Consider the following 27,517-nt stretch of genomic DNA (forward strand, 5'->3'; position numbering starts at 1 on the left):
TAGCATGTCCGGATGAAAATTTGCAACAGTTACCACAAAGGTATTGCTGCTAGATTCTCAAGATATGGACCTCAATGTCAAGCTCCAAAAGATTGAGCTAGATTGCATAATACATGTGGTTGCGACTGCCAAAGGCAATTGCATGCACATGTACTTCTTGCAATGTAACACAATTGAGTCCTGGTGGGGACACCGTAGAAGATATCAAAGCTATTAAGCTTCTCCTCTTTGTCGAACAAACCAGTCAGTGGCTTATTGTGCATATATTGACTTTTCAAGGAACGGAGGTAACAACCTTCCATCTCAAGAATATTCCGCACATGCATGACTGACTTGCGATGATTCCCGAGGGAAAACAAAGGAAACTCTACTCAAATCCACGGCGACATCTTTCAGCAAATGCACGTGAACCGGAGAAGATCACTTCCAACATCCAGAACACATACTTCGTGATAACACAAAGATGGTTCTTAAAAGTTTCCAACATAAGTGCCAATTGTTCAATATGAACCTCTATAGACATGGAGAAAATAAGAATGTCATCGATGGGCTCAACAAAAAAACTTATCAAGATACTCCAATGAGGGATTCACATGTGGTATGAACGAGGCAAAAGTATTGGTCAGACCAAAGGACATGAAGATGTATTCAGGCGAAACGCCATTAGTAAAAACGTCATCAGGATAGACCTTGGAACTGAGTTTGATTTGACGATAGCCCAAACTCAAATCAAAAATTGAGATGATAGCATATCCATAAAGGAGATACTTCCTGCTTTAAGATGGTCAAAACTAGACATCCCTTTAAGAAGGATCAAATCAGATAGAGCTCTTGTCTTACAACTCTCCAAGTTGTTGTTGAAGCTCAACCAACTAGTCCAGGATATCTAGTATGGTTTCTTGGAGAAGTAGTGATTCAGGGAACCAACTTACTCACGAACCTGACAACACGGTCATGTGACAACATGGCGATACTTCTAGAAAGACATCCGTAATATCACGTACCACCGATACATCTCTAAGTTCGAGAGGAAACTTGCTTTATAAAGCAACTGATGTGGTCTTGAGAGCTTCGGCGTGAACCTAACTCTTTGACCGAAGAAGGTGCACATGAACAACAGACTTGGGAGCATAGTCAAACTTCGCTTAGTGATTGGTTAAATAATCATGCTAAGAATGACACAAACGTCCTTGGATTTCAAAGAAATGAGAATTGCTAAGAATATCGGATGGCCACATCAATACAAACACCCCAACATTCCCAAGCACGAACAGCTCGGAGGAAGGGCGAGTAATGATATGTAAGAGCATCACTTCATCGATAAGGCCATGAAACTAAGCACGACCTATGGATATAAAGGAGTGCGATACTCTAAGGTAGAACAGAACAGAAGGTGCATCAACCTCACATTCTGCGGATTACAACACTTTGACTGGGTCCTAGAAATGGACGAGGTACTAGAGTTTGTTTCTCCTGACATCTCGAAATGAAATGTCTGGACGGACCACAAGGGTAACATGCACCGGGATATTGCAATGCACAATTACCACTTGGCTGCTAACTAGCAGACAGAGGTTGGAAATTAACTAAAGAGGAGGAACATGATGATCAAAAATCCTAAGATGTAGATGCACAAGATAGCACCCTTGTGAAACTCATGCTGAGAAGAGAGGCGTGTGGCTGAATCACAGACGTAGATGCGAGGCTCACAAAGAGCACTCTTGTCGTGATCCATTTGGTTCCATTAAAGAACCTCTGCCAAGACTAATGGTAGGAAAGATCTTTTGTTGCCGTAATTCAATCACAACTACAACCAAAGACTTGAGGGCTAGGTGAATTTGAAGTTAGCCATCCTGATGTATGGTTTGACCATGAACAACAGGGGCCAACGGAATGGATCTTGGGTTAAAGGTCAGCATCATGCACTGAATTCAAAAGAACCCAGCACAATCCGGGACCTTCGGTTCAAGTCCAAGGGTTAAAACATGGGGAAAGGAGTAACTACTATCCGAGTGACACAGAGGACACTACAGGGTAGTAATCACAAGGTAACTTTCAAGAATCCATACCTAGCTTCAGGAGTATCCAAGCAAAAGTAAAGGGGCATCCAAGGAAAAAAGAAACCTCAAAGCCTAGAGCATAATGATGTGGAACCCACAAAATAGAGAGATCATGATGGAAGGAGATCTCTCGATTGAAACGAAACAAAGGAGATACAAAGAACAGACAAGAGTTTAGAAAACTCAACTCTAGGTCAACTGGTTAAGAAACGACTTGCCCTTGAGGCACCTAAGTTTTGAAAGACCAGAAGAGATGGTAAAACTTTTTCAAATCAACACAAGGTAAGGTGACACTGAATTAGAGCGATACCAGATAAGGAGTAAAAAGAATCCTAATCAGATTTTCGCAAATATTTTTAGTTTTCAAATAGTTTTCACAACAACTAAACTCAACATCGACCAATAGAAAGGGTTTCCTACAGGCAGTCCTGCTCTGATACCAAAACCTGTCGGCGACCCCGGGGGGTCGTAGGCTAGACAAACCCAGATCACCATCTGACATAAGCCTAACCTAGATCTCTAGGGCCTACAGGGTGAGAATCGGTAACACAACAGTGACTCTACGACTCAAAGAGTAATACAAGCTCATAACTGAGCCAAAAACCAAAGAATTACAAGCAGAGGTCACTGACCTGACATTTCATCAATCAACGGAAGCGAAGTTATGCTATTCTAAATAGCAAGATAGCAAAAGGCCTAAGAGGCCAGGAGCATAACGGCGACGTCCCAGCCCATAGATTCCAGGCTGCCACCTGGGAATCCCAAGCTACTCGTCGATGTCGACCTAGAAACCACCATTTGTTGGAGAGTCTTCGTCTGAAACAAAGCATGCAAAGCTGAGTACAGGGACTCAGCAAGACTTAGTACAACCTTTTAGCAAAGCTGGTATGCGAGGCTTTATGTGGAGTTTATTTTGCAGAAAGCCAATTTTCCTTTATAAACAGGAGGGAGCAGAAGCTCGTCTATTCAGATCATTTTCAAAAGGGGATAAGAGAGCGATATCTCTAGCTCTACTGATCATCATATTGAATCCACCAAATCTTCATCATATGCTGAACCTATCAACTAGGAGCACCCCCTCGATACCCTGAGGAGGGATCCTTAAACACATTGATTCCAAGTTTTACGATTAGGTTAAAGTTCTCTATGATCAACACGTCCTTCCCCAAGTCGTCCATAACCGTGGACACGGCTTTTCGAAAAGATTTACCCTGCAGGGGTGTACAACTTTACCCACACGCATCGACCGACTCTTAGCGCCGTACGTTACACACTTCCTTGGTGTGCCGGCAGAGGGTGGTCGACCAAAACCTTTCCCTTGCTTCGCCTATTCCATGAGTCAAACTAAGCGGGAGCTCCGTCATCGTAGGTAGCCATTCTCCGAGGCGGTCCTGGTCATTGTGCGCAGGGGATCCAGTTCAATGCCTCCAGCATCCTTCACCCCGGCCACGCCCTGTATGATGCACCTTTGAAAACCTTTTCCACGCCTTCGCCATGCGGAATGCCAAATGGAACTCGCAAACTAATTGACTCATGGGTAAGCTAGGCAAGTTCGGGCCAAGGGGTTCCCATGGGCCCCGTGTGGCTGTACGCTCAGTCTTGGTTCCGAAGGCGAGAACCTCAGGTCCTAGTATCGGCGAGAACGAGTCAAATCACCACATCCCCATGTGGCGGCCCATCCAAGCCTTTAAGCATGTTTAATTATCATCACTGATCTTACCACGTCATCCCTGCCATACTAGGTTCATTCGCATCTCTGATTCATCAACCGGATGGATCAGAATTCGTCAACTAAGCATGGCTAAGCATATTAAATATAACGGCTCTAGCGATGCACACATAGCTCAAACCTAGTCTTGCTGGGAGCAGTGGGTCAGAGTATTTAGGCTACAAGGATGGTAAATGCAACACACATAGGATAACTATATCTGTCGATAAAGCATATTGGAATCGAATGCAATATGTAGGAACCAGAAGTAAAAGCATTTCGAAATCATAATGTGAACCAGGCTAGGGCTTGCCTTTGTCCCTGACAAACCAATGTGGATCTTCGGAGATCCCATGCCTGACTTGTTCGTCGATGGACAAGTATTGAGTTGCGTCGTTGTCGATCTTCATCATCTCGGGCACTTGCTCTATCGATCGCGAAGAAGCAAATACCGGAAAGGTGAAGGAACAATCAACACATGGCATCAATGCAATGCGCGTACAAGTATGATGATATGACATGTTAATTAGGTAATGAAATAACCCTAAGATATCATCAAATTAATTGGGGTTCGACGGAATTAGGGTTAACAGTTCCGGAACCTCAGAGGGGTACAATTAGTTCTTCTAAAACAACTAGGGTTCAAAGTTGTTTAACAATGCATGATTTTGCTACCAAATTGTAGATCTCATTTTTCTGAAAATTTTGATATATTATACATAATTTTCTGATTTAAAATGAATTACTTATGAATTTTATAAGTTTTAATCATTTTAAATCATTTTCTCGAAAATTCCGGATATTATTAAAAACCTGACGAGACATGGGCCCACATGTCATAGATTTATTCATTTTCTAAATATTTTCGAAAATATTAAAAAAATCGACAGGGGGTCCCACACTGTCATGGATTTATGAATTAAAGAAAATAATTAAACAAAAAGAAAAGGGCCGCGGGGCCCACGGGGTCAACCGCCGGTGGTCAACTCCGGCGGCCGGCGCCGGCGACCATAGCGCGACGGCGCTAGAGGGCGCCCCTGGACGCGCGGATGGGCGCGTCGGACGCGCACGAGCACGGCGAGGCGACTGGTGGCCACGCCGTTAGGTGGGGGTGGCCGGAGCCACGCCGGCGACGAGCAGCCGCGGCGGCCGGAGCAGGAGCTCGGCGCGGGGGACGCTACAGGGGGCTAGAGAGCGAGGCGAGAGCACTGGGAGGAGCAGAAACTCACCACGGAGCGGATGGTGGCGACGGCGAGGCTCGGGGCAGCCAGAATCGACGGCGACGGCATGGTTGCCGGCGGCCGGACTCGAAGAGGAACGGGGTGTCCCCGTCGATTGGGGGCATCCCGGGCCGATTCCTTCGGCCGGGGAGGGTCGTGGCGGCGGCGGAGCTCATGGGCTACTCGCCGGTGCGGGGAAGGCGAGGAACGGCGGGGGTGGCCGGCGTCCGCGAGCTCGGACTTCGGTCGCTCGCGTGTGAGGGAGAACGGAGGAGGAGAGAAGAAAAGGGGGCGGCCTAGGGTTCATCCGCGGCGGCCGGAGGGGTACTTGTAGGCATCGGCGGGCGGCGGCACGCATCTTGGCGCCGGCGAGCGAGGACGACGCGCCACCGAGCCGCTTCGCGTGAACGGGAGGTTGAGGATGACCGGCGATTTTGCAGATAACCCCCTGGGGGATTTGGTGGGCTGAAAGAGGTGGAGCTGGGCCGGCCTGCTGGGCTGCGCAGAGTGGAGAGAAGAGGGAGAGAGATTGGGCTGAGCCCAAAAACAGAGAGAGGGCTCCTCTTCTCTCTTTTCTGAATTTTGTTTTCATTTTGTTTCCAAAATTCTTTTGCAAATTTGAAATCTGTTTGAAGTTTCAAACTTTTCCGAACTTATGAAAATATCCATGGACTTCTTAATAGGGAAGTGCAAGGTAGGTTTTAGTTTGAACAATTGAAGCAATTCGAGAGAATCTGAATAAGAGAGGGATTCAAACAACACTTAGGGTTTTCAAATTCTTCCTTGATGCAATTTTCTTAGGAAAATTATGTGGATGCCATGATGCACAATCAAACCCTAATTAGGTTTAACTAAAAGAGGGGTGTTACAAACCTCTTCCGTGAGCAATACATGATAAAGCACCAGAAGGCCAAGGTGTTATATCTTTACAAATGTAAACTAGATTATTGACTCTAGTGCAAGTGGGAGACTGAAGGAGATATGCCCTAGAGGCAATAATAAAGTGGTTATTATTTATATCTTTGTGTTTGATAAATGTTTATATATCATGCTATAATTGTATTAACCGAAACATTAGTACATGTGTGATATGTAGACAACAAAGAAGTCCCTAGTATGCCTCTTAAACTAGCTTGTTGATTAATGGATGATTAGTTTCATAATCATGAACATTGGATGTTATTAATAACAAGGTTATATCATTGTATGAATGATGTAATGGACACACCCAATTAAGCATAGCATAAGATCACGTCATTGAGTTATTTGCTATAAGCTTTCGATACATAGTTACCTAGTCCTTATGACCATGAGATCATGTAAATCACTTATACCGGAAAGGTACTTTGATTACATCAAACGCCATTGCGTAAATGGGTGGTTATAAAGGTGAGATTAAGTATCCGGAAAGTATGAGTTGAGGCATATGGATCAACAGTGGGATTTGTCCATCCCGATGACGGATAGATATACTCTGGGCCCTCTCGGTGGAATGTCGTCTAATGTCTTGCAAGTATATGAATAAGTTCATAAGAGACCACATACCATGGTACGAGTAAAGAGTACTTGTCGGAGACGAGGTTGAACAAGGTATAGAGTGATACCGATGATCAAACCTCGGACAAGTAAAATATCGCGTGACAAAGGGAATTGGTATCGTATGTGAATGGTTCATTCGATCACTGAAGTCATCGTTGAATATGTGGGAGCCATTATGGATCTCCAGATCCCGCTATTGGTTATTGGTCGGAGTGAGTACTCAACCATGTCCGCATAGTTCGCGAACCGTAGGGTGACACACTTAAGGTTTGATGTTGAAATGGTAGAACTTGAATATGGAATGGAGTTCGAATATTTGTTCGGAGTCCCGGATGAGATCCCGGACATCACGAGGAGTTCCGGAATGGTCCGGAGAATAAGATTCATATATAGGAAGTCATATTCCAAGTTTGGAAATGATCCGGTGCATTTATGGCAGGTTCTAGAAGGTTCTAGAAAAGTCCGGAAGAAATCACCATGGAAAGTAGAGTCCCGGAGGGACTCCACCTTGCATGGCCAGCCAACCCTAAAGGGGAGGAGTCCAAGGTGGACTCCTCTAGGGTGGCCGGCCAACCCACCTCAAGGAAAGGTGGGAGTCCCACCTTGGGTAGGACTCCCTCCTTGAGTAGGTTTCCCACATATGGGAGGTTTTAGTGTTGGGGTCTTATTCGAAGACTTGGACTAGGACTCTTGGGGCTTCCACCTATATAATGAGGGGCATAGGAGAGGGGGCTGGCCACTTGAAGCCTCAGCCTTGGCCGCACCCCTTAGAGGGCCGGCGCCCAACCCCTCTCTCTCCCCAAACCCTAGCGGTCTCTCTCCTCCACTACATCCCGCACGCTTAAGCGAAGCTCCGTCGGATTTCTCCACCACCACCGACACCACGCCGTCGTGCTGTCGGATTCAAGAGGAGCTACTACTTCCGCTTCCCGCTGGAACGGGAGGTGGACATCGTCTTCATCAACAACCGAACGTGTGACCGAGTACGGAGGTGCTGCCCGTTCGTGGCGCCGGAAGCGATCGTGATCAAGATCTTCTACGCGCTTTTGCAAGCGGCAAGTGAACGTTTACCGCAGCAACAAGAGCCTCATCTTGTAGGCTTTGGAATCTCTTCAAGGGTGAGACTCGATACCCCCTCGTTGCTACCGTCTTCTAGATTGCATCTTGGCTTGGATTGCGTGTTCGCGGTAGGAAATTTTTTGTTTTCTATGCAACGTTATCCTACAGTCAGCAGGTATCGACCAAGAGAAGAAGGACCCTCCTCTTAATTAAGAAGACTAGCGGTGGCATGCATCTTTATTTTCATAGGATTTTATTTTCAAGAAGGATTTCTTAAGCCATAACAACATTAGCTTATGTTATCGTCATAGACTTATTAATAAAGATTCAAGTTTCATTTATACGAACATTTGATTGATTCGGGATACCTGAACAAATTTTGCAAGATTTTTCGCATAATACCGCGAGCGTCGACAGCAAGCGAACTCGATAAAAAAGATCGGGAGTCGCCTATGCTAGTTATGCCCAAAATTATCACCTAAACCTCAGGGAAAATGCGAGTGCTGCAGTGGATGATAATCAAAGGGTCTTAGATTCAATAAGAATCTACATTCTCCTTCACCAAAGCCTCTGGGAACATGCGAGCGCTGCAAATGCCAATGATAATATAAATTATGAAAGGCCCATGCCGGTACATCGAACAAGGAGTACTAAGAGAAACAGAGTCGATAGAGAGCATAGTTTCCTCGATTTACTCGGGGGGCTACCGTCAAAAATATACATTGTCGGTTATAGCAAAGTTGCGATTATTATGGGTTCCTTGGACCCGCAACATGAGCTGATCACTCAAAAATTTGCTGCCGATACTTTTTTATAAAAAGCATCATAATACCGATGCCAAAAGGACTAGTGCATCAAGATTTGCAGCTTAGTCAACGAATACATCAAAAAAGTTGCCACCTGCGTTTGAAGACAATCTTGCAAGGTATCGATACTTTGTCAAAAGTGGCAAACGTGTCGTCCCTAGCAAGTCATTCATCCTTACAAAATTTCCTCGAGATTGATTCAAAGAAAATATTAGGATTGGGTAAATAAGTTACATCGTACATGCGAATAAACTTATGCCCAAAGCATCCGAATATTTAGGTGCAGAGAATTGTCAGACGCATGAGTTATGATTACAATAAAGTTACAATATCATCAAATTTATTCATGAGGAATTCCTACTATGCCATCTACTTCCGTGTTATTTTCCAATCTAGCAACTACAATGGAGGCATGGGTCTCAGGAAAATATTGGCTTATGTTGCCATCAGCTTGTGGGATTGCTTCTAAATCCAATGAAGGATGTTGGGACAGCACAAAAGCAAAAGCTGATTTGGCTCCTGCAAGAAGCTAGTTGCGAACCAACTCGTGAACTTTCTCGGCGTTCCTGAAGTTCGACATTAAAGCTATTAGTGTTGGAGGAACTCGATTGAGGGGGAACATAGTTTTCCATATCATCCTCAAGCCTGCATGGCACTTGTTGAAGAACCGATGCACTTGTTGCACCCGCTTCTGGAATTTTGCAACGGTGGCAGCTTTTGACTTTTTTGTCCAGAAGACTTCATTGAATTGTGAAAGATTGGTCAAAGCATCCACCCGCTCATGCATTCGCTTGTTTTCTTCGGACAAGTTCAGAGCTATGACTGACAAAGACAATGATGCAAAAGATCAGAAGCTAAGGAGAATTACCCTAGCAATCAAAGGAATTGAAGGAGTATCCAAAACTCACAGTTCAAGCTTTCTGTAGCTTTCTGAAGCTCGCCTAGTGCATATCGCTCTGCTTCAACGGCCAGTTTGCCTTTTTTTCTTTATAGTAGCTGCCATGGCATGGATACCACACATGTATCTCTCCATCTGAGAAATTCGGGTCTTCATCTGTTGAAGGCGATCATTTTCAGGGTCAGTAGCCGAAGAACCTTCGATAAAAGAAGGCACATGAGTCACCTGCAAAGTACACCATCGAGTGTGTCAAGGAATATGCGCGGTGTCAATAGATTTTACTCCGATCGGGAGCATGCAGTCAGAAATAACAACATCACAGTCGAAAAGGATGGCAACATAGCCAGTTCTGAATTCATTACAGATGGGGGCTTTAGAAAAGCCATTGTTTAAAGCAAAATATCAAGTTACAATTTAATTATAAAAACTCAAGGAACCTGGTTCTACGTCGATAGGCTTGGTGCATCTCCTCCGGTAGCTGGCTTGTTAGCTGTCACCAGATCAAGAAGCTGCAGCGCGCACTTGTGCGCCGACGCTTTGAAAGGGCTAAGTTCGATATCCAGCCCATCTTGATCCTTCGGCAACTCCTTTGTCAGCAACTCCATTTCGGCTTTGAAGCCGTGCCCCATCATAAGTTGGAAAGCAAGGAGAGTGTTGTAGGTACGCGAGGTACGTTTGAATACCTCGATGGTGCCTTCGGTGTTGACAGAGAAAGTATCTGCCAGCTGCCCCAGAGTCTTCTGTTGATCCGCCTTTGGAAAGATCATGGCGTGCAGTCTCGACAAGACCGCCCTGTTCTTCTGGAGAAGAGCTCGGACGAGGTCGCCGGATTCAATCGCCATAGAACTGGCATCAGCAGAAGAATCAGTCGGTAGCTTGCCTACGGAATTGAGAGGAATATTGACAGCTTCTACAAGAAATAAGAGCAGAAGTTAGGAGCTAATGAAACTAAATGAAAAGGAATTTGAAGACATAACAGTAACATTACCTAGTAGGGCCATGGTGGACTTATGAATAAGATCCTCCCTCTCATTCTTTTGGGCTTGGGATTCTGCCTTCTCCTCCTCCTTCAGCTTCTTCTTCAGCTGGCCAAGCTCTTTTCTCAAAGAGTCCGCATCCTGATGAGCGGTGGCAGCTATTTTCACTGCTTGGTCAAGTTTTGAAGTCCTCGACAGAACATCGTCTTGGAGCCGAGCATTATCAGCTTGAAGAGAAGATAATGGGGAAGTGAAGTCCTTTATAATTGTTATGGTAGTTTGGATGCCCTATGAGAAAAACACAAGTCAAGCGGTGTTACACCTACGTTAAAAAACCTTTCGAGTCCCCACTCGATTGCAAGCTGTCGAATGTAGACTCGGGGGCTGGAAGAGAGGAAACCATTATCAAGAAAAAGAAAGGATGAAATACTCACGTGCTCCCCGCGAGGCAAAGGAGAAACGACAACTGCCGAAGGAACTTCTTTTTCCTTCGGGAAAGAAGAAGGAGTCGAAGCAATTTTTGGCGGAACCGAAGCTTCAGATGCTGCCGGAGTTGGCCTGCTGGGGCTAGCCTTCGCCTTCTTCGAAGGAGGCTATATATAGCCCTCTTCACTTCAAGCAAACAGATCATTATGATTAAAAGGAGATACAAATCAACTTCGGGAGAAGCAGAAGGAACTTACAAATCAAGAAGCAAATCATCCTCGTCGGCAAAGCCGCCGGAGGGTCTCTTTGGCGGTTGGGCGCTGAATTTCTCCGGAGCTGCATGAACAAAGGGAGCACGATCAACATCATTGTCATGATTCGACTCCGCTGTATCGATTAGTTCATCATCAAGGATTCTATGATCGGCAGAAGAAGCTTCAGGTTTGGCACGGTCATTATCCTCTTCTTTGGGAGCTTCACTGTCTTCAGCTATTTCTGCACAAGATTCTGCATTGGCAATAGAACCACCTTCTTCAGGATTTTCTTCATCTTCGAATGCAATCGGAAAGTATTCGAAAGTGGAGGAATCTGCTAGAGTAAGCAAGGACTCGATAAGACAAAACAAAATATATCGGATGCAAGCATTAGCATGAACAGGAAAAAGATTAAAGGATTACCTCGGATGGTTGGTGAGCAAGGTCATAGGGTTCATGAAAGGCTAGCAAGGGAATTGAATCTTCTTGGCTAAAATGGGTCAAACGTCTGACCTCATCCAGCAGTTCCTTCTCAGACAGTTCTGCAACGTTAATTCGAGTTTCGTCTTTAGGAACAAAATACAACCACATTTGATGAGCTCTAGACATAACCGACTGGATGCGATGCTTGAAGAACACGACAGAAATTTTAGTGCCAATCATCATTTGGCCATCAGATTCCTTTATCTGCAGTACTCTCTCGAACAACTTGTCGGCTACTGACCTTTCTTCGATTGTCAGTATGTTCTTCCAGGATTTCTTCGGCACAACCTCAAGGACGTCAACAAACTTCGGCAGGCATGTGTTGTGGCCAACTCTTGATGGATCTCTAAGATAAAACCACTTCAACCTCCATCCCTGGACTGACTCTCTCATTGGAAAGTTGAAGTAATTCACCTCTTTTCGGACAACGAAGCCAACCCCACCAGTGATGAAGGATCAATTGCTACTACTATAATGCTTAACAAAGAAAATCTTCTTCCATAAACCCCAGTGAGGATCAATGCCAAGAAAAGCCTCACAGAGAGTGATAAAAATTTCAAGGTTCAGAATAGAGTTTGGAGTTAATTGCCAGAGTTGGATCCCATACGAGAGCAAAAGACACCGAAGAAACTCATGCGCTGGAAAGGATAACCCGCGGTATAGGAACGCGGCGAACATTACAGTAAAATCGACAGGAGGATTGGGGTGCGAGGCTGAACCTGGTAGAATGACGTTCCCTTCTTCATCAAAAATCAGGCCGAGGTTGCGCGCCTTCTTCTCATCACGCTTCGACATTGTGAAGCGGGCCAGTCACCGGGGGCGTCCTTGGAGGTAGCAGCGGAAGCCTCCGGTGCGACCTTCTTCATCACAGCAGCGGTGATCTTGGGGTCGGTGGCGCTCGTAGCAACGCTGGCGGCAGCGGCGATGCCCTTCTTTTCCACCATCTTGGAATACCTTCGGAGATGCGGTGATTAAAGCACGACGGTGGTGGCGGCGCAGCGGTTGTGAGATGCAAGAACAGAGGAGGAAGAAAGCAGTAGGAGCCAGAAGGAAGAAATTAAAATCTGCATTTCTCTTTATAAAAGGAAGAGTTACCAAGGATTTGGTCCGGAGGATTTGCGCTGTAAACATTGGATGCAGATCTAGGTCACCACGTGTCACCACGGCCATCACGCTAAAGGACAGTTACCTCCACTACGCACGGAAATCGAGGAGATGCCTCGGTCAACGCGCAAGGATCAGTCATTTCCTAACCGACCGCGCAGATATAGGGTGGGCCCATTAGGTCATGTCCTGTCAATCGAGCCACCGCAGAGGCCATGTCACTGATGATGTCATCAAAAGTATCGACTCCTCATTTGTGAAGCATCCGAAAGAATCTACAACATTGGGTTGCTCGACTTGAGTCTACACACGATTGCAAGCATCCGTCCCTAGACTCGGGAGCTACTCCCATCGGGAGCGCTGGACGCGCACCCGATAAAAACTACGGAAGACGGGGGAAAACGAACCCGAAGGTTTCAGAAGATCCAGGATCGAGCCCGGGGACTTGATCCTGAGTAAAGTAGCATTGTTTTGCCATCGGCAGTTAACTAGCATCGATTTATCGAGTAAGACTGGGCACGTTACTTCTATCCCTTACGTACTATCATATTAAATGACTTCACTCGAAGTTTTAGCAGACCCGATATATAAAAAGGTATCGGAAGATGAAGGCAATTCAGAAAGCATCGGCATCAAAATCTTCGAGTAGTACAACTTGAGTCTACGCACGGTTGCAAGCATCCGTCCCTAGACTCGGGTGATACTCCCATCAGGAGCGCTGGACGCGCACCTGATATCAAGCAGTTTCGACTTCAAAATGATGAAGAAGGATCAAGTCTTTTTCAACAGCTATGGACATTTGGATGAAGGCAATTATAGTCCCTGCCCGATGCTTTACTTTGGCCAGTCACTCGGGGGATACTGATGTGGGCATTACCCTTTGGGTAACCAACATTAGACTACCTCCTCCGGTCTAACTAGTGGCCCATGAAGATTGCCCAACAACCAAGGTGGGCCTATACGTCGGTTCCAGCAAAGGCAACTTTTCCGAAGGAGTTAACGTGACGAACAAGGAAAGAAGACGCTATACGAGGAAATACTAGAATAGATCTCATTGTAACCTAGTCGAGTTCGGACAGAACTCTTGGGACCTAGCCTGCTAGATAAACGCCAGGAGAGGCTGTGCCGAGACACAACTTCAACACGTAGATTCACCGCAAGTTAGAGCTAGAACCCTAGAATCTTCGCCTCCCGGCGAGATAACCACCAAGGCCTATCGGCTACCCCATTGCAACCTGATATATTTGATAATAAAGATCCCGAACCTGGGTAAATCTCTCTCCCCGTTTGTTTGGTATCCGATGTCTCCTGCTAGCCTGCAGGATTCCGTCAACCCTAAGCCCCTAATGGTGGGCATTGCCGGGGAGCACCCTCGTCAAGCGGTATAGAGGCACAATGCTCTTCAAACCACCACAATGGCTCACAGTAATATCCTCATGCTCTTGCACAATGCAAGATGCCACGGTCCACTAGGGGATACTTGAGGGTGGTCACCGAGCCCGTACAAGATTGGGGCAATCTCCACAAGTTAATTGGAGACTTTCAAGTAATAACCACGAAGGCCACAAGCTTAAAGTGACATCCAAAACTTAACTGGAGGCCATAAGTAATCCACCAAGTCACCCGAGCCATCTAGGGTTCCAAGAACCCAAGAGGTACAAGTTCTGGGTACAAGCGCCCGAGAGTAACACTCAAAAACTTTCACGAACTGATTCTCCGGGAAGAACTCAAACCGATGCACCAAATGCAATGACAAGAACTTCACTCCCAAATTCCACCAAAGCCATAAAATCCGTAAAAGGTATTGGGGGAATAAAAGAGGAAGAACATAAGAGGAGACCGTCAAATTTCTCCAGGATCTGGATTTAAACAATTCCCTCACAAAGAGGGGATATTGATTTGTAGGATTGTAGATATAGATCTCCTCTCTCCTTCCCCTTAAATTGGAACAAGAATCATGGAGGGAATAGAGAGATAGAAAGCTCAAGGAAGGTAAAAAATGGGGGTAAACACGAGCTCAAAAGATGGGGAAACCGTTAGGGAAGAAGACCCCCCTTTATACTCCTTTCCAAATACGACCATTGCCTACACGACACAAGCGGTAGTACTTCTCGGATACACGATAATACCTCTTAATCTGTCGAAAATGAATCCAAGAACTATGGTTCAAAACAAGGATAGAGAGGGGCGGTACTACCGGGCGAGCCAACAGTAGTATCTCATATTGCAAATACGCAATACAACAGGGCCACTGCCAGCCTAGTTCCTCTTTGAATACATGAAAGTTCTTTCACGGTACTGGACCGGTAGTGCAATTGACACTATCTCTCACAAAGGCTGCAACTCAGGATAACAAGTACTACCTTTGCAATAGGCAGTACTACCTCTTAGCCTGAAAACTGCAGACACACAATTACCAAAACATACACAACTTTTGAATTATAATTCCGAATAAGATGAAACCAACTTTGTTGGAAATATAACGACAAGAGATACCCCACAGAACAAGTGGGGGAGATTGTTCCACTAATTTAGAGGATGAACCTCTCAACACGAAGAATCGGTAAAAACGCCAATATCGAAAATGCAAACAAGTTCTTCATACGAAATCCGTTTTTGATGAACTAGAGCTTGTTACGAGAATAACTATAAGATCAAAATAATCACATGGATAAGAACCAATAAACACCCAAGAAAGAAGATGCCAAGTATGCAAGGGTTTGATCTCTCTCTCTGAATGATGCGATCAAGTTACCCATTTGAGAGAATACTTGATAGTACATCGACTATCCTATAAACCGGTCTCCCAACTAACACTTCGAGACATATAAGAAAGAAAATCTATCAAGAACAAAATTTAATCTTGCGCATCCCACTTGAGGTGGATGATTATGGAACACATTTCTTGATTGTGCTTTCTTGGTGAAGTCTTCTGGATTGCTGCCCCATATACTTCACTATGGGAGAGCCTATTCTTAGGCATACCTTCACATATACATGATCACCATAAAGATGACAAGCTTCAAGAAAATGATATCTTGTTAGATGGCCTATCTTGAACTTACACTTCATTTCTTCTTTATTCATCTTGTTAATGTCTTGAAGATACACTTGAGAGCTTACTCAATCTTCTTCTTTAAGACATACTTTCCATTGACTCAACTTCTCTTATGACTAATATTTGGATCACTCCTTGAATAAGATCTTGTTTAACACTTGATATTCTTCACTTTCTTATTCTTTCAATCTGGAAGCCAACATATGTTTGAAGAAATAACTATGGAAAAAATCCCACATATTACTATAAAACTTAATGCAACCATTAGTTCATAGGGATTATCATTAATTATCAAAATCACATATGGGGCTCCATGCACTTGCAATCGGGTTGGATGATTTAAACCTCCGTGTGAAGAAATGTTGATTGCACAGCCCTATGGATGTAGAGACACCCACATTTCCAGTAATAAAATATGTATTTATTGGCGCACCAATTTTCATGTCTATTTTGTGATCGCTCACACTAGTTTGCTCGTGAAGCCCTTCCGTGGACCCATTCTATTATTTTGTTAATTTCCGCACACACTCACTTCTCATAGAAGAATCATGGTATTACTGACAAATTTTGATATTTTGTCTGAATCTCAAATAAAAAATGATGAGCAATGTATTTCATAACACCATCTCACGCGGGCACCTTTAGGGTCACCTAGAGTCGAGAACCTAGGGAACTATGGGAAAATGGGTCCTACAAGACCCGGTGCGCTGACCGGTCCGGGCATCACCAAAGACGTACCATATATATATAAATCATTGACCCAATGACCATCATGTGAGCTTCAAGTTGGGATGTCTTCCATTGGCCCAAATTACTCTCATGATTTTTTTTGCTCTGACTTTTTATTACACATATTTGTTGGGAATTGAGGGCTGATGATAGCTAGTTACACTATTGTATACTTGTGTTATGGACGCCGTATTTAGGCCGTATAGTCCGAGGCGTTTACATGCGAAGAGTGCCCACAATGGGTACACAAAAGCCCCTCAGTGCACACCCTGGTTCTAAAAGAAGCCTTGTGGGACTTGGCAACTGTGGTTTTCGTGAAAAAATTAAGAAAGGGTGTCCAACAATGTTAGTAAGCTAAACGGCGTGCTTGACGAATGCGTTTCTTGGCGTAAGGCATAATATTTTTAGTAACCAGAATTTTCCTCGACTCATGGACAAGTGGGGCCTAGTCCCATTGAGGGGTGCGACCCCTGACACACAATGACACAAACATGACAACTAACGCATCGTGGGTCATTCCCAAATGAGCACCACAACTTCTGACGAGTTCCTTTCAATGAGACCGGAGGAAATTCCATCTGAATCCAGTGCTCAAAATAATCACCTCAAGGAGATTTTAGTCTTATGAGATGCACGTGACAAATGATGCATGGGGCGCCTTTATTAAAACTAGGGCCTTTCATAGAAGAAACCAATTTTCTTCACGTGAAAGAACATGTAAGTGAAAACAGTTTTATTCGAGAAAAGCCTCAACTCCCCTATGCGGAAAGGAAAAGTAAGGGTGACATATCTTATCTAGTCCATGTACTTGGTCTAAGAAAGAGTGTTGTCTTGGTCCATGAGGGATAAGCACTAATGCTTTGTTAGCTTTCTTCTCCCTAATGGATTTCTTGTCTTATGGTTTGCATTTGATCTCACGCTTTGATATTTATTTTACTCTTTCCCTTTTCTTATATTCAATTAGGTACTTGAATCAATGCCCAATAGACAAGTAAAAACCCCAATTATTAGCCTGTAGGGATCATAAGGCCTATCTCATTTATTGTCGTCTCATGTTCCTTTTTTTAAATCTTTTCTCTCATGCTGAAACTACTGATGTTTGCAGTAATTAATTAGGAGAAGTTATGGATATTTTCGTCTTATAATCCCTAACGGAGGGAGTATATGATATGGAGTTCAACTCGTATGCTAAGAGGATACCTACTCAGACGGGTGTAGACACCGCCATACCACGTGCACATGAAGAGGACTCAAGACCCTGCAAGAGTATCAAGCAATCTATAAGCTGTACACAATAGACATCCATAACAATCTAAATCACATTGCATATTTCCATCCACAATACATGTCGAGTTTTCCATATCATTTCTCGGTTCCATTAATGTAGCCGCGATTATATTCTTTTCTCGATATCGATACAAAGAAAACCATGAGTAGGGATATCGTACTCTTGAGAGACAACGATATAATTATCCTCGACTCACTATTAGTGCTGTCATGTCAAATAAGGTGGAAGTGTTGGTACCATGGAAAAAAGTTGAACTGATTATCTTTCTTTGAATTTTGCATCGACTAATGTTAGCAAATCCAACTAATAAAACATCACATAAATATGGCACAAGCCCCCAAGAGGAAACCACCATCAGCTTATAACAGTGTAATTTATATGGAACATATCTTCTGATATCTAGTCCAAATGAAACTGTGCTAACACTCTCCCACAGAGAAACTGAGCAAATAGTCAGCACTAATTCTCTGAATATATTAGTAAGATGCAATTTTATTCAAAGTGAAAGATACATCCCCTGTTTTATGAAACATTATCTTGAAACGTCACTCTCTTGAAAACAAAAGAAAGGGAGTGTTTATCAGAACATGGCACTCGGTAGCGCCATGGCCCAGAAGAGTGTACCAAAGCAGAAGTGCCAGCCCTCCAAAAGAAAAAAAAAGGAAGAAAACCCAACGGATGATGCCCAGTCAAATCTGAAGAAGCCTGCACCCTAGAGGCCTAGACCATGCCCATCCCCTATAAATAGCGTCCTCCACCAACAACTCAAACTAAGCACCACAGCCGTTTTACACCTGTGCTGATCTAGCAGCTGCTAGCTTCCTCGCCCCTCCTTCCCTCTCAGGCTTCAGCAAGTCCTTGGGAAGATCTCATCCAGATCGAACCTCGGATGGACTTCGACATGCTGAATTCGAACCCGGAGGCGCAGCTGGAGCTGATGAACGCAATGCTGCAGCTGGAGCAGCTAACCGCGCTCCCCGACCACGCCATGGCGGTGCCCGCAACTCCCCCTTCATCCTGCATGCAAGCCCCTCGCCATCATCACTTCTCCTCCGCGCCTCCCATGCCGGGCACCAACGGCGGCGGGGGGACCTACCACGACCCGTATCCACAGCTGCCGGCATCTGCCGCCTGCTACGACGGGAGCCACTGCCGCTCGGAGGAGTACACAGCCACGTCGGAGCCTCCTGCCAGAGGCGGCGGCGACAGCAACGGTCCGGCGGCGATGCGGGAGATGATCTTCCGCATCGCGGCGCTGCAGCCGGTGAACATCGACCCGGACACGGTGCGCCCACCGAAGCGCCGCAACGTGCGCATCTCGACGGACCCGCAGAGCGTGGCGGCGAGGATGCGGCGGGAGCGCATCAGCGAGCGCATCCGCATCCTGCAGCGGCTCGTCCCGGGCGGCACCAAGATGGACACCGCCTCCATGCTCGACGAGGCCATCCACTACGTCAAGTTCCTCAAGACGCAGGTGCAGTCGCTGGAGCGCGCCGCCGCCGCCAACGGCCAGCGCGGCGCGTCGCCCAGCTACCAGGGCCTGAACGGGCACGGGCCATGGTAAGACGATGAGATTACGTCCGCCGCCCGCCCGCGCGTGCTTACAGTCCGACATGCATGGCCGTGTAACTTGGCATTGATCACCGTTGGGGGCTGGAGCATATGCATGCACTTGTACGGCGACGACGAATGCGCGTGCGTGTTGGTGCGTAGCATTTGTACGGTCATATGTGTAAATTAAGATGTACTAGGTGTCCTAGCTAGTTACCACTAGCTAGTGTTACTGCGCATGTTTGTGATTGAGCTCGATCGATCGCACCTCATGAACCGCGCATATGCATGTAGTGGCGTACCTCGAATTCTCGATCAGACTTGTAATCCGTTCTTTGTTCTTCTTATGAATACATGCATGCACCTATATATCTTATTGGAATACTCTACATGAGTATTTTACCATTTTGGTCCCTTGCAACATCATATCGATATATTTACCTGCCCCCGGCATTACCATGTCCACCTTGCTAGGAGCATTTATAGAGTTATATACATACGTGATCCTTACTTTCTCAAACCTAGTATACATCTCAAGAAGTGGAAAAATATGTTAAATCATATATAATTATCCTAATGGATTTTTGGTAAATATATTTATCATCTTAGATTTTTGCAAGAATCACATCTTGTTTCATGCTGAGTGCCATAAACTTGTGGTTTTGGAGATGTAAAACAATCTAGAAAATTTTGTATCGTGTCAACGTGATTTGTTTTGGTCACAACACGCAACAATCTAGCAACCATCCGATCTTGGAAAGTGCGATGTGATGGCAACTTTGTTTTTCTATTGCCACGTGTCAAAATGTCAATGGTTCACGCCAGAAATCGTCGCGCAGGATGTGGGTCCATCTACAAAGAAACTCAAGGACCGTATAAATATCCAAAACAAACTCATTTTAGAGCACCGGAGGAAGATGTTTGCAAATGGTAAACTTATTTTTGTATAACATGGACATGTTTACAATCTCAGAAAATAGGGTTTGAGCATTTTGTAAAATTAAAATATGTTATTGTGATAAGTTCTTTTGAGGCGGTGTGGCGGTTTGAGTGTTTCTTGCCAGTTTTTCCTGAAAATTTGTGTCCGGTGGTTTTCTTGTCTGGTTTACCAAGGTTCAAGTCTTCATAGATGCAAATTTGAGTTTTAATTATTTTTCTTTAAAAAATGGTGAATAATTTTGTACAACAAGACGGACATGTTCTATTCCATCCATTCTCAGAAAACATAGTTGGCGCATTTTGGTACAAATTAAAAGATTCTGTTGTTGTAAGTTTTTTCAATGGTCTTGTGCGCGGTTTTCGCCGGTTTTTACTGAAATTTTGGTGGCTGCCTTTTTGTTCTGGTTTTTCTTACAACCCGAACATGTGGGCGTCATTGGGGCGAAGCCAGCAGAGTTAATCATTGGGTTCATCTATGTAAAACTGCATGGTGCAACTAAGTGATATAAGGTGCTAACTGCTAAGTAGATGTTTAGCCTGGATTACAACACATTTATTGGGTTCAATTGAACACAACCATTACATGCTGGCTCTGCCACTGGGCGTCAACTGTGTATCGGATTTCGGCTCGTTTCCATTATAAACTGGTCAATTCTATTCGTTAATGGAAGGCAGAGCTCGGCCTACTGATCTTTAAAAAAGTCCTTTTTTTTGAGGTGAGATCATATAAACTTGCAGATTACATAAGCAACCAAAACAGTTTTCCCTCCTATATATATCCAATTTAATTGTCTCATGTACTCCTCGCACTGCCTAAATCTACGTTAATTAATTCGGATTAGAGGGAATACGTACTTTTTTTTAACTGAAACATTTTACTAAAAGGGATCAGAGGGAGTACTTGGTTTGTAAACCTATGCATGCATGATGCTGTAGAGCAGACCAGAGGTGGTGCAAAAACGAACCGGCTTTCAGCGCGCAGGACATGTTTATGCAGCAACGAGCAAAAAACTATTCGCGCTCTCCATGATTCCTCCCTATATGACCGATGATTGAACCAGATGCGCTCCTGGTGACCCTTGAAATCAAGCATGGACTGTTCGATCGGCCGGGGTTTCATTGTTCGCACGCGCGCCCGTGCCCCTGGCGCCGGTGCTCCAATGGAGAAGCCTGGCGACGCCTCGGCGGGCGCAGCCACGCCCCCGCTTGCCCCGCCCTCGTCACGTCCTACGTTGGCGCACAGGGAGCGGAGCTGTGCGCGCACAGCCGCGCTCGGGCGCGCTGCCGGCCTGCCGGCCGGCGAGGCCAGGAGATAGGAACTGGGAGGCGGCCGTCCCGGAGTGGTGCGGGCGCGGTCTTGCTTTCCGAGCGCCAAGCTAATTCCAGTATGCGTCCGTTTCTGGGGCAGGCTTTTCTGCATGCATGATGCATGTGCCCGTGTCCCGCTGCTGTTGCTACTAGTGCCTCGGAACGGCGCGCGGTGCGTGTGTCTGCCGATATTCCCACCCCGTCCCGTTCCAGATTGTTGTTATTGTATAACCGGTATGGAAGTAAACAAGTGTGTCTTTCTTATCATCAGCATGAGACTAAGTTTGCTAGATCTATATGACGAGTCATCTAAATAAATTTTACCTTATACCCACCATGTAGCGTTGCTAATATATTTGCTACGTAGAAATGACAAGGTTTTTAATGATAAAAATTGTTCTCACTTGCAGGTTTCATCTTTTGATGCACTATTTTATTCTATTCATGGTCGTCTTTTCAGCGTGTGGAGAATCGCGACCTATTTATGGAGGTGTCTAAAAGGCTAGAGGACACATCGAGAGAATTATTTTCTCATCATGGGTGGCAGCATAATCTACGGATTGAACCTCCACCACCATAGGTGTTCATGCTGATTTTGAGTTGATCACGTGTGTTGCGTCTTTTATATTTTGCCTTGTGTATCGATAGATGTCGGATGTTTGTGCGGTTGTGTGCATCTCAGTAATGGAGAAGCCAGATGTAATATTTAAATATTTTAAGTAATAAAGCACCTTTTGTCGAAAACATAATATACTCCTACTTACTGATATACATCCTAAACCTTCAGGCGTGTACATCATGTTTGGGGGTTTGATCTGGACACTTCTAACAATCATATCGCACAAAGCTCTCAGCCGAGATCAGGTTTATATTCGATAGATCTGGCCCTTTGTCGAAACTAAACTCTCCTCTCACCTTTCGGTGATATACTATTTTTGGAATCTGACCCCTAGACTCGGCGCTATGGAGAACCATGCTAGAGTTGTGCAATTCAGGGCCAAGACTGCTTGACGTGGAAGCCATCGTTAGGGCCGATCACCTAGAGTAGTTCCGTGCCGAATTTCCTTATCGCCGAGATGCACAGCTTCGTCGTCATCCTCTATAGCGCTGAACTCAGGGGTCAGATTCAAAATGGTTTTGCCAAAGAATCATATTATGGATTAGTTTTAGTAAAGAGTTATATTGGTAAAAAAATGAAAAAGAGATCGTGTAATTGTAAAATTTTGATCCGCCGTGGCTCACATTAAACCATTCAGTGACAGCCACACTCTGAAGTCTCACTGCAACGACGTAGATCGATCGACACGTAGTACATAAAAGGTAAAAACGAGCACCTCCTCGTGGTAGCTGGTAGAGCTTAGCTACTACAGCTAATAAAAATATCAACGCTGATGATAATGTTAGCGAGCGACGAAAAGACGGATCGAGAGGTGATCAAATCAAGCCAGGTAAATCCAAAAATATTTAGCTGCGTGATAACGCTAGCTGCATGCATCGCGCGGCCATGCATGTGCCGGGAGAAATCCCCTCTGCGGATGTGGTGCGTACGTACCGCGCCACCCTCTTCGACAAATAGGCCTCCTGAAGCCGACGTCCTCGATTCGGTCCATGGCTCAAAATTAACGCGGATCTAGGTCTAGGTCTATCCATGGATACGAATCTTGAGTAAAGATTAAACTTTCGCTGCTGCCCCAGCCTATAGCTCTTCTTCTTCTCCTTTGATTAACTTGACGGAAGTCTTTTCAACCTGACCGTACGTACTACGCCTGATCTGGCCTGTCGGCAGGATACAACAACGACCGTACGTAGCTCCGCAGATACCGCTACTATACGTACTGTACTTTGTTTCTCTGAGCTGTGATGTTACTAATGTATATACTTTCTCCAACAGAAAGGAGACTGGTCACTGGATCGGCTAGTTTGAAGAAACGAATCCAGAAATTCTTGCGCCGGCCGTGAATCTGCTATCGATCATGGGCGGTGGAACCATATGATTTGTGCGGCGGCGTTGCCTTCAGTGAGAAAGCGGAGGTTTTCGCTGTCGGGCCGGCCGGCGAGTGCGTCCACCAACCGCGGCGACGGCGAGGGAGCTCCGGCCGGTCTCCGGCCCCACACGGGGCGCCAAGATTTGGGCGGATTCAGAGCGCTCATGTGCGTCCCTCCTGGCGCCAAAGACCCTGGAGAGTCGCGCAACAGCCGATCGCCATCACATCACAGAAAACTAAAAATGATGTCGATATGATCGTTTTCCGCCTCTTTAATCCTTGGTCCTGCACGCCTTTCTGAATGATTGCTGTTTAATTGGTCGTTTCTTTTCTTCACTTTTTGTTCATTCACCATCTTCGCCTTGAACGATTCAGCTCCAGTGCCCACGAAGGCTCCAGATCCTGTCAGTGTGGTACAGTCAGAAAGGAGAACTGTTGCGAGGGGGTGCATGAACCCTGTTAGCTCAAATATTTGGCACCCGCTGCCCCGCCAACGAGCGGTGTTAGAGCATCTCCAGTCGCGTCCCCCAAACCGTCCCCCAAAGGGATTTGGAGCGCGCCGGACAAAAAAAGCGTTCCAGCCGCGTCCCCCAAAGCCCTTTTTTGTCCGGCGCGCCCCGATACGGTGTCCGGCGCCCCGAGCCCGTCCCTGTCCCACAGGGGACGCACCGGGGACGCCGGACACAACGCAGCGAGGCCAACCGACGCGGGCCCGACCCGTCAGCGGCACGGGGAAAATTCGTCTCACACTCCCGCCAAATCCCGCCGCTCCCGCCAAATCGCGCCTATACCGCCGCGCACAGGCCTCCCAAAACATATCCTGCCGCCGATTCATTTCTCCTATCCCGCCGATTTCTTTCTCCCTCCCGCCGTGCACCCGCCGCCGCCGCTACCCTCTCCCCATTCCATGGCGCCGCCGACAGCCCCCAAAAAGATGGCGAAGAAAGCGGCCAAGAAGCCGCCGGGCAATGCGACGATAGGGGCGAAGCGCCGTTCGCGAAGCCGCGGAAGGCGCCGGCTGCGAAGAAGAAGCCTGAAGGCATGACCGAAGATGAATGGCAGCAAGATTGCCTGCGCCGGAAGCTATCGACGGCGGAGCGGAAAGGACGGAGGGCGGCGGAGCTGGAGAAGAAGGCTCTGGCGGCGCGCCAGCACCAGCGCATAATCGCCGGGTGTATCGCCGCCACCAACGCGAGCCCATATAGTATGAACGTGCCGGTGTACGTTCCGGGAGTCTTCTCTCCGTCGCAAGCCGCCTTCTACAACGACGGCCCCTCCGCCACTCCCGGGTGCGTGACGCCTAACTTGTCGCCGCACTACGAGGATGCGCTGCCGCACGGCGGCTTCAACCCCAACAACCTCTACTCCCCGGCGTACGAGCAACGCGAGCCGGGACCCGGTCCGGACGGCGGCCCTTTCACCGGCCGCAGGGGTCCGCTCGAATACGACGGCGCCGGTGCTGAGGAGGACGACGGGGTTGAGGAGGAGGACGACGAGGAAGAGGACGGGGTGGAGGACGACGAGGAGGACGACGTTGAGGACGAAGAGGGCGGCGAGGAAGAGGGCGGCGAGGAAGAGGACGACGAGGGTGCCGGTGACGATGATCTCGTGGAGGTAGACGCGGACGGCGTGAGGACGAAGAAGAAGAAGAAGAAGGCGTCGGGCACACGAGGCCCGAAGTGGACGGTTCTGGAAGATCTTTGTCTGTGCGAGTCGTGGGCGACGGTGAGCCATGACTCCATCATCGGCGCCAACCAAAAAGGCGGGAAGTATTGGGCGAGGATCAAGGCCGAGTTCGATGAGCGCAAGCTGATCAACGGCGACTACCGGAAAGTGCCAATGAAGAGGAGCCGGAAGGCAATGTCGACGCGATGGGCCATCATCCAGGCGTCGGTGAACTCCTTCCATGGGTACCATCACGACTTAGAGACCGGAGGCGACAGCGGCGCCGACGTCGGCCAACCTGAGTACGACTGTTTCTTCCATAATCCGTAGCGCCCACATTGTGTTCGATGAAATGACTCTGCTTTCTTTGGTTAGTTTGATCGGGCTATGGAATTGTACGCCAAGTACTCGGATGGTCACAAGTCTTTCGCGCTGACGCATTGCTATGGCAAGCTCAAAATGAATGAGAAATGGAAGTTGACGCGCCTGTCGTTGTCCAAGGGGAAGGACGCCATTGATCTGGACGCGCCGCTGGCAACGTCGGCAGGGCGTCCTACTGCAACAAGGCTGCCAAGGCCGCCTTGGCCGACGCTGCGTCGTCCGAGAAGACGCAGGCGTCGATCACGAAATGCCTCGCCGACGTCTCCTCGACCTTTATCTCCCGCGACAAGAAGGCCGACCAAAGATGGGCCGAGCTGCTCAAGAGGCAAGAGGAGAAGCTGGAGCTCAAGAAACGCGAGGACGACATGTCCCCGCCGAGAACGTCGACGGAGGGAATGTCTCCCCGGACGCGAGCGGCGCACAACTTCTTCAAAGGCCAGATCCTCGACGACATCGAAGCCAAAATGGCGGCGGCGGACGCGGCGGCCCCGGCAGCGGCATCGGCATCGGCGGCAGCGGCAGCGCAGCAAGAGCAGGCCGACGCGTCTTCTACTCGCTACACCTGCGTCGGCCTCCGCGTCGGCGACGGAGCGCACGCACCATGCACAGGAACAGGCAGATCGCGACGAGGTCGTCGTGCTCGACGGGCCTGCGTCGACTCAGGACACGACGCCGTCGACCAACCCCTTCTTCTAATTTGCATGCACCACCGGTCCGTAATATGATCGCGCGCCCGATTGCTTTGATCGATCGCCGCTACTCCGATCGCGACGAACCGGCGGGAACGATCTCTTTTGAATGCATCTATTTGAATTTCTGATTGGGGGCGGCGTTTGGGGGACGCGGCTGGGGAGCGACGTCCCCCAAACGCGGCACGAACAAAACACATCCCCCAAACGCTCGATCCGGCGCGGTTTGGGGGACGGTTTGGGGGACGCGACTGGAGATGCTCTTAGATTTAATACTTGAGAGAACAATGGATGGCATGGAAGCAAAACTTCTAAACACTTGCATTTCTTTAATTCCAAATTTCCAAAGCGACGAGAAGAACCAATGCCGCCCTCCATGCACCCCGGCAATAGAGCACCACCAGTCCTCCACCGATGCGAAATTATTCCGTTGGAGGGTCAAAATCCACCAAGCCAAGCCACTCCTTTATGCCTCTCCAAATTCAAAGGGAGTACCTACACATGAACATAAGATGTGCCGCGGTCTCCGGCTCCCTCTTGAAAAGTTGGCAAAGGACAAAATTTGGCCAACCTCCATGAGTAAGGTGGTCCATTCTCCCACACCCTATTTTGTAGGATCAACCAAGCAAGGAATTAGCATGTTTTTAGGGGCCCAATTATCCCACACCGCCGGTTTCATGATAATGTTGGGCCCATCTCGAATTGCACCGAATATGCCGGGGTTGTGGAATATTTTCCATCAGTAGTGTGCTTCCAAGATACTACCTCCGTTTCAAGGAATAAGGCGCACACGTATTCCAAGATGAACTTTGACCATAAAAATTGAGCAACAAAATCTTGATTATATTATATGTATATAGTATCGTTGGATTCGTATTGAAAAGCACTTTTTTAATGATACTAATTTCATACAAACAATCTTTATCTATTTGAAGTAATTCTTGGTCAAATAAAAAGCTCGTAAAACGAGGACGCCTTATTCCTTGAAACGGAGGTAGTATTGTGTATCTAGTGCCCTCAGTTAGTTGAACCTCTTTGTAGCTTCCTCCAAATGGTGTAGAACTCGGTAATGTGAAGCACTGAAATGCCCCCATCAAAGTTTACGTTTTTAATCCCAAATTCATGATCGGAGGTTGTTCACCGAAAAGTTCTTTTGCTTGGAGATAGCAAGAACGGATGACGCTATATCTTTTTGCTTGAGCCCATCTAGCCATGGCGTATGCCAAAATTTAATGGTCGTCCCATCACCGATGGAAATATCAAGGGAGGCCTAGAAGTTCTCCATATCCGCATCATCACATGGTTGCCACAAACCAACCCCAGCGTGGTCCGGCTTCGTCCATTCGAACCAAGACAACCTTAATCTCAAAGCTCTTGTAAAAATTTCAAG

The 27,517-nt window shown here is 46.8% G+C and overlaps 1 protein-coding gene across 1 annotated transcript; it reads left to right on the forward strand.

Annotated features, from left to right (window-relative positions):
* Positions 1 to 18,406: 18,406 nt before the first annotated feature.
* LOC124651649 (transcription factor HEC2-like) lies at positions 18,407 to 19,173 on the forward strand. The gene has a single exon (XM_047190694.1). It carries the CDS (start codon positions 18,499 to 18,501, stop codon positions 19,171 to 19,173), a length of 675 nt encoding a protein of 224 aa, XP_047046650.1. The 5' UTR covers positions 18,407 to 18,498.
* Positions 19,174 to 27,517: the final 8,344 nt, after the last annotated feature.

Source organism: Lolium rigidum, chromosome 1 (assembly GCF_022539505.1).
Source record: "Lolium rigidum isolate FL_2022 chromosome 1, APGP_CSIRO_Lrig_0.1, whole genome shotgun sequence".
Lineage (NCBI taxonomy): Eukaryota > Viridiplantae > Streptophyta > Magnoliopsida > Poales > Poaceae > Lolium > Lolium rigidum.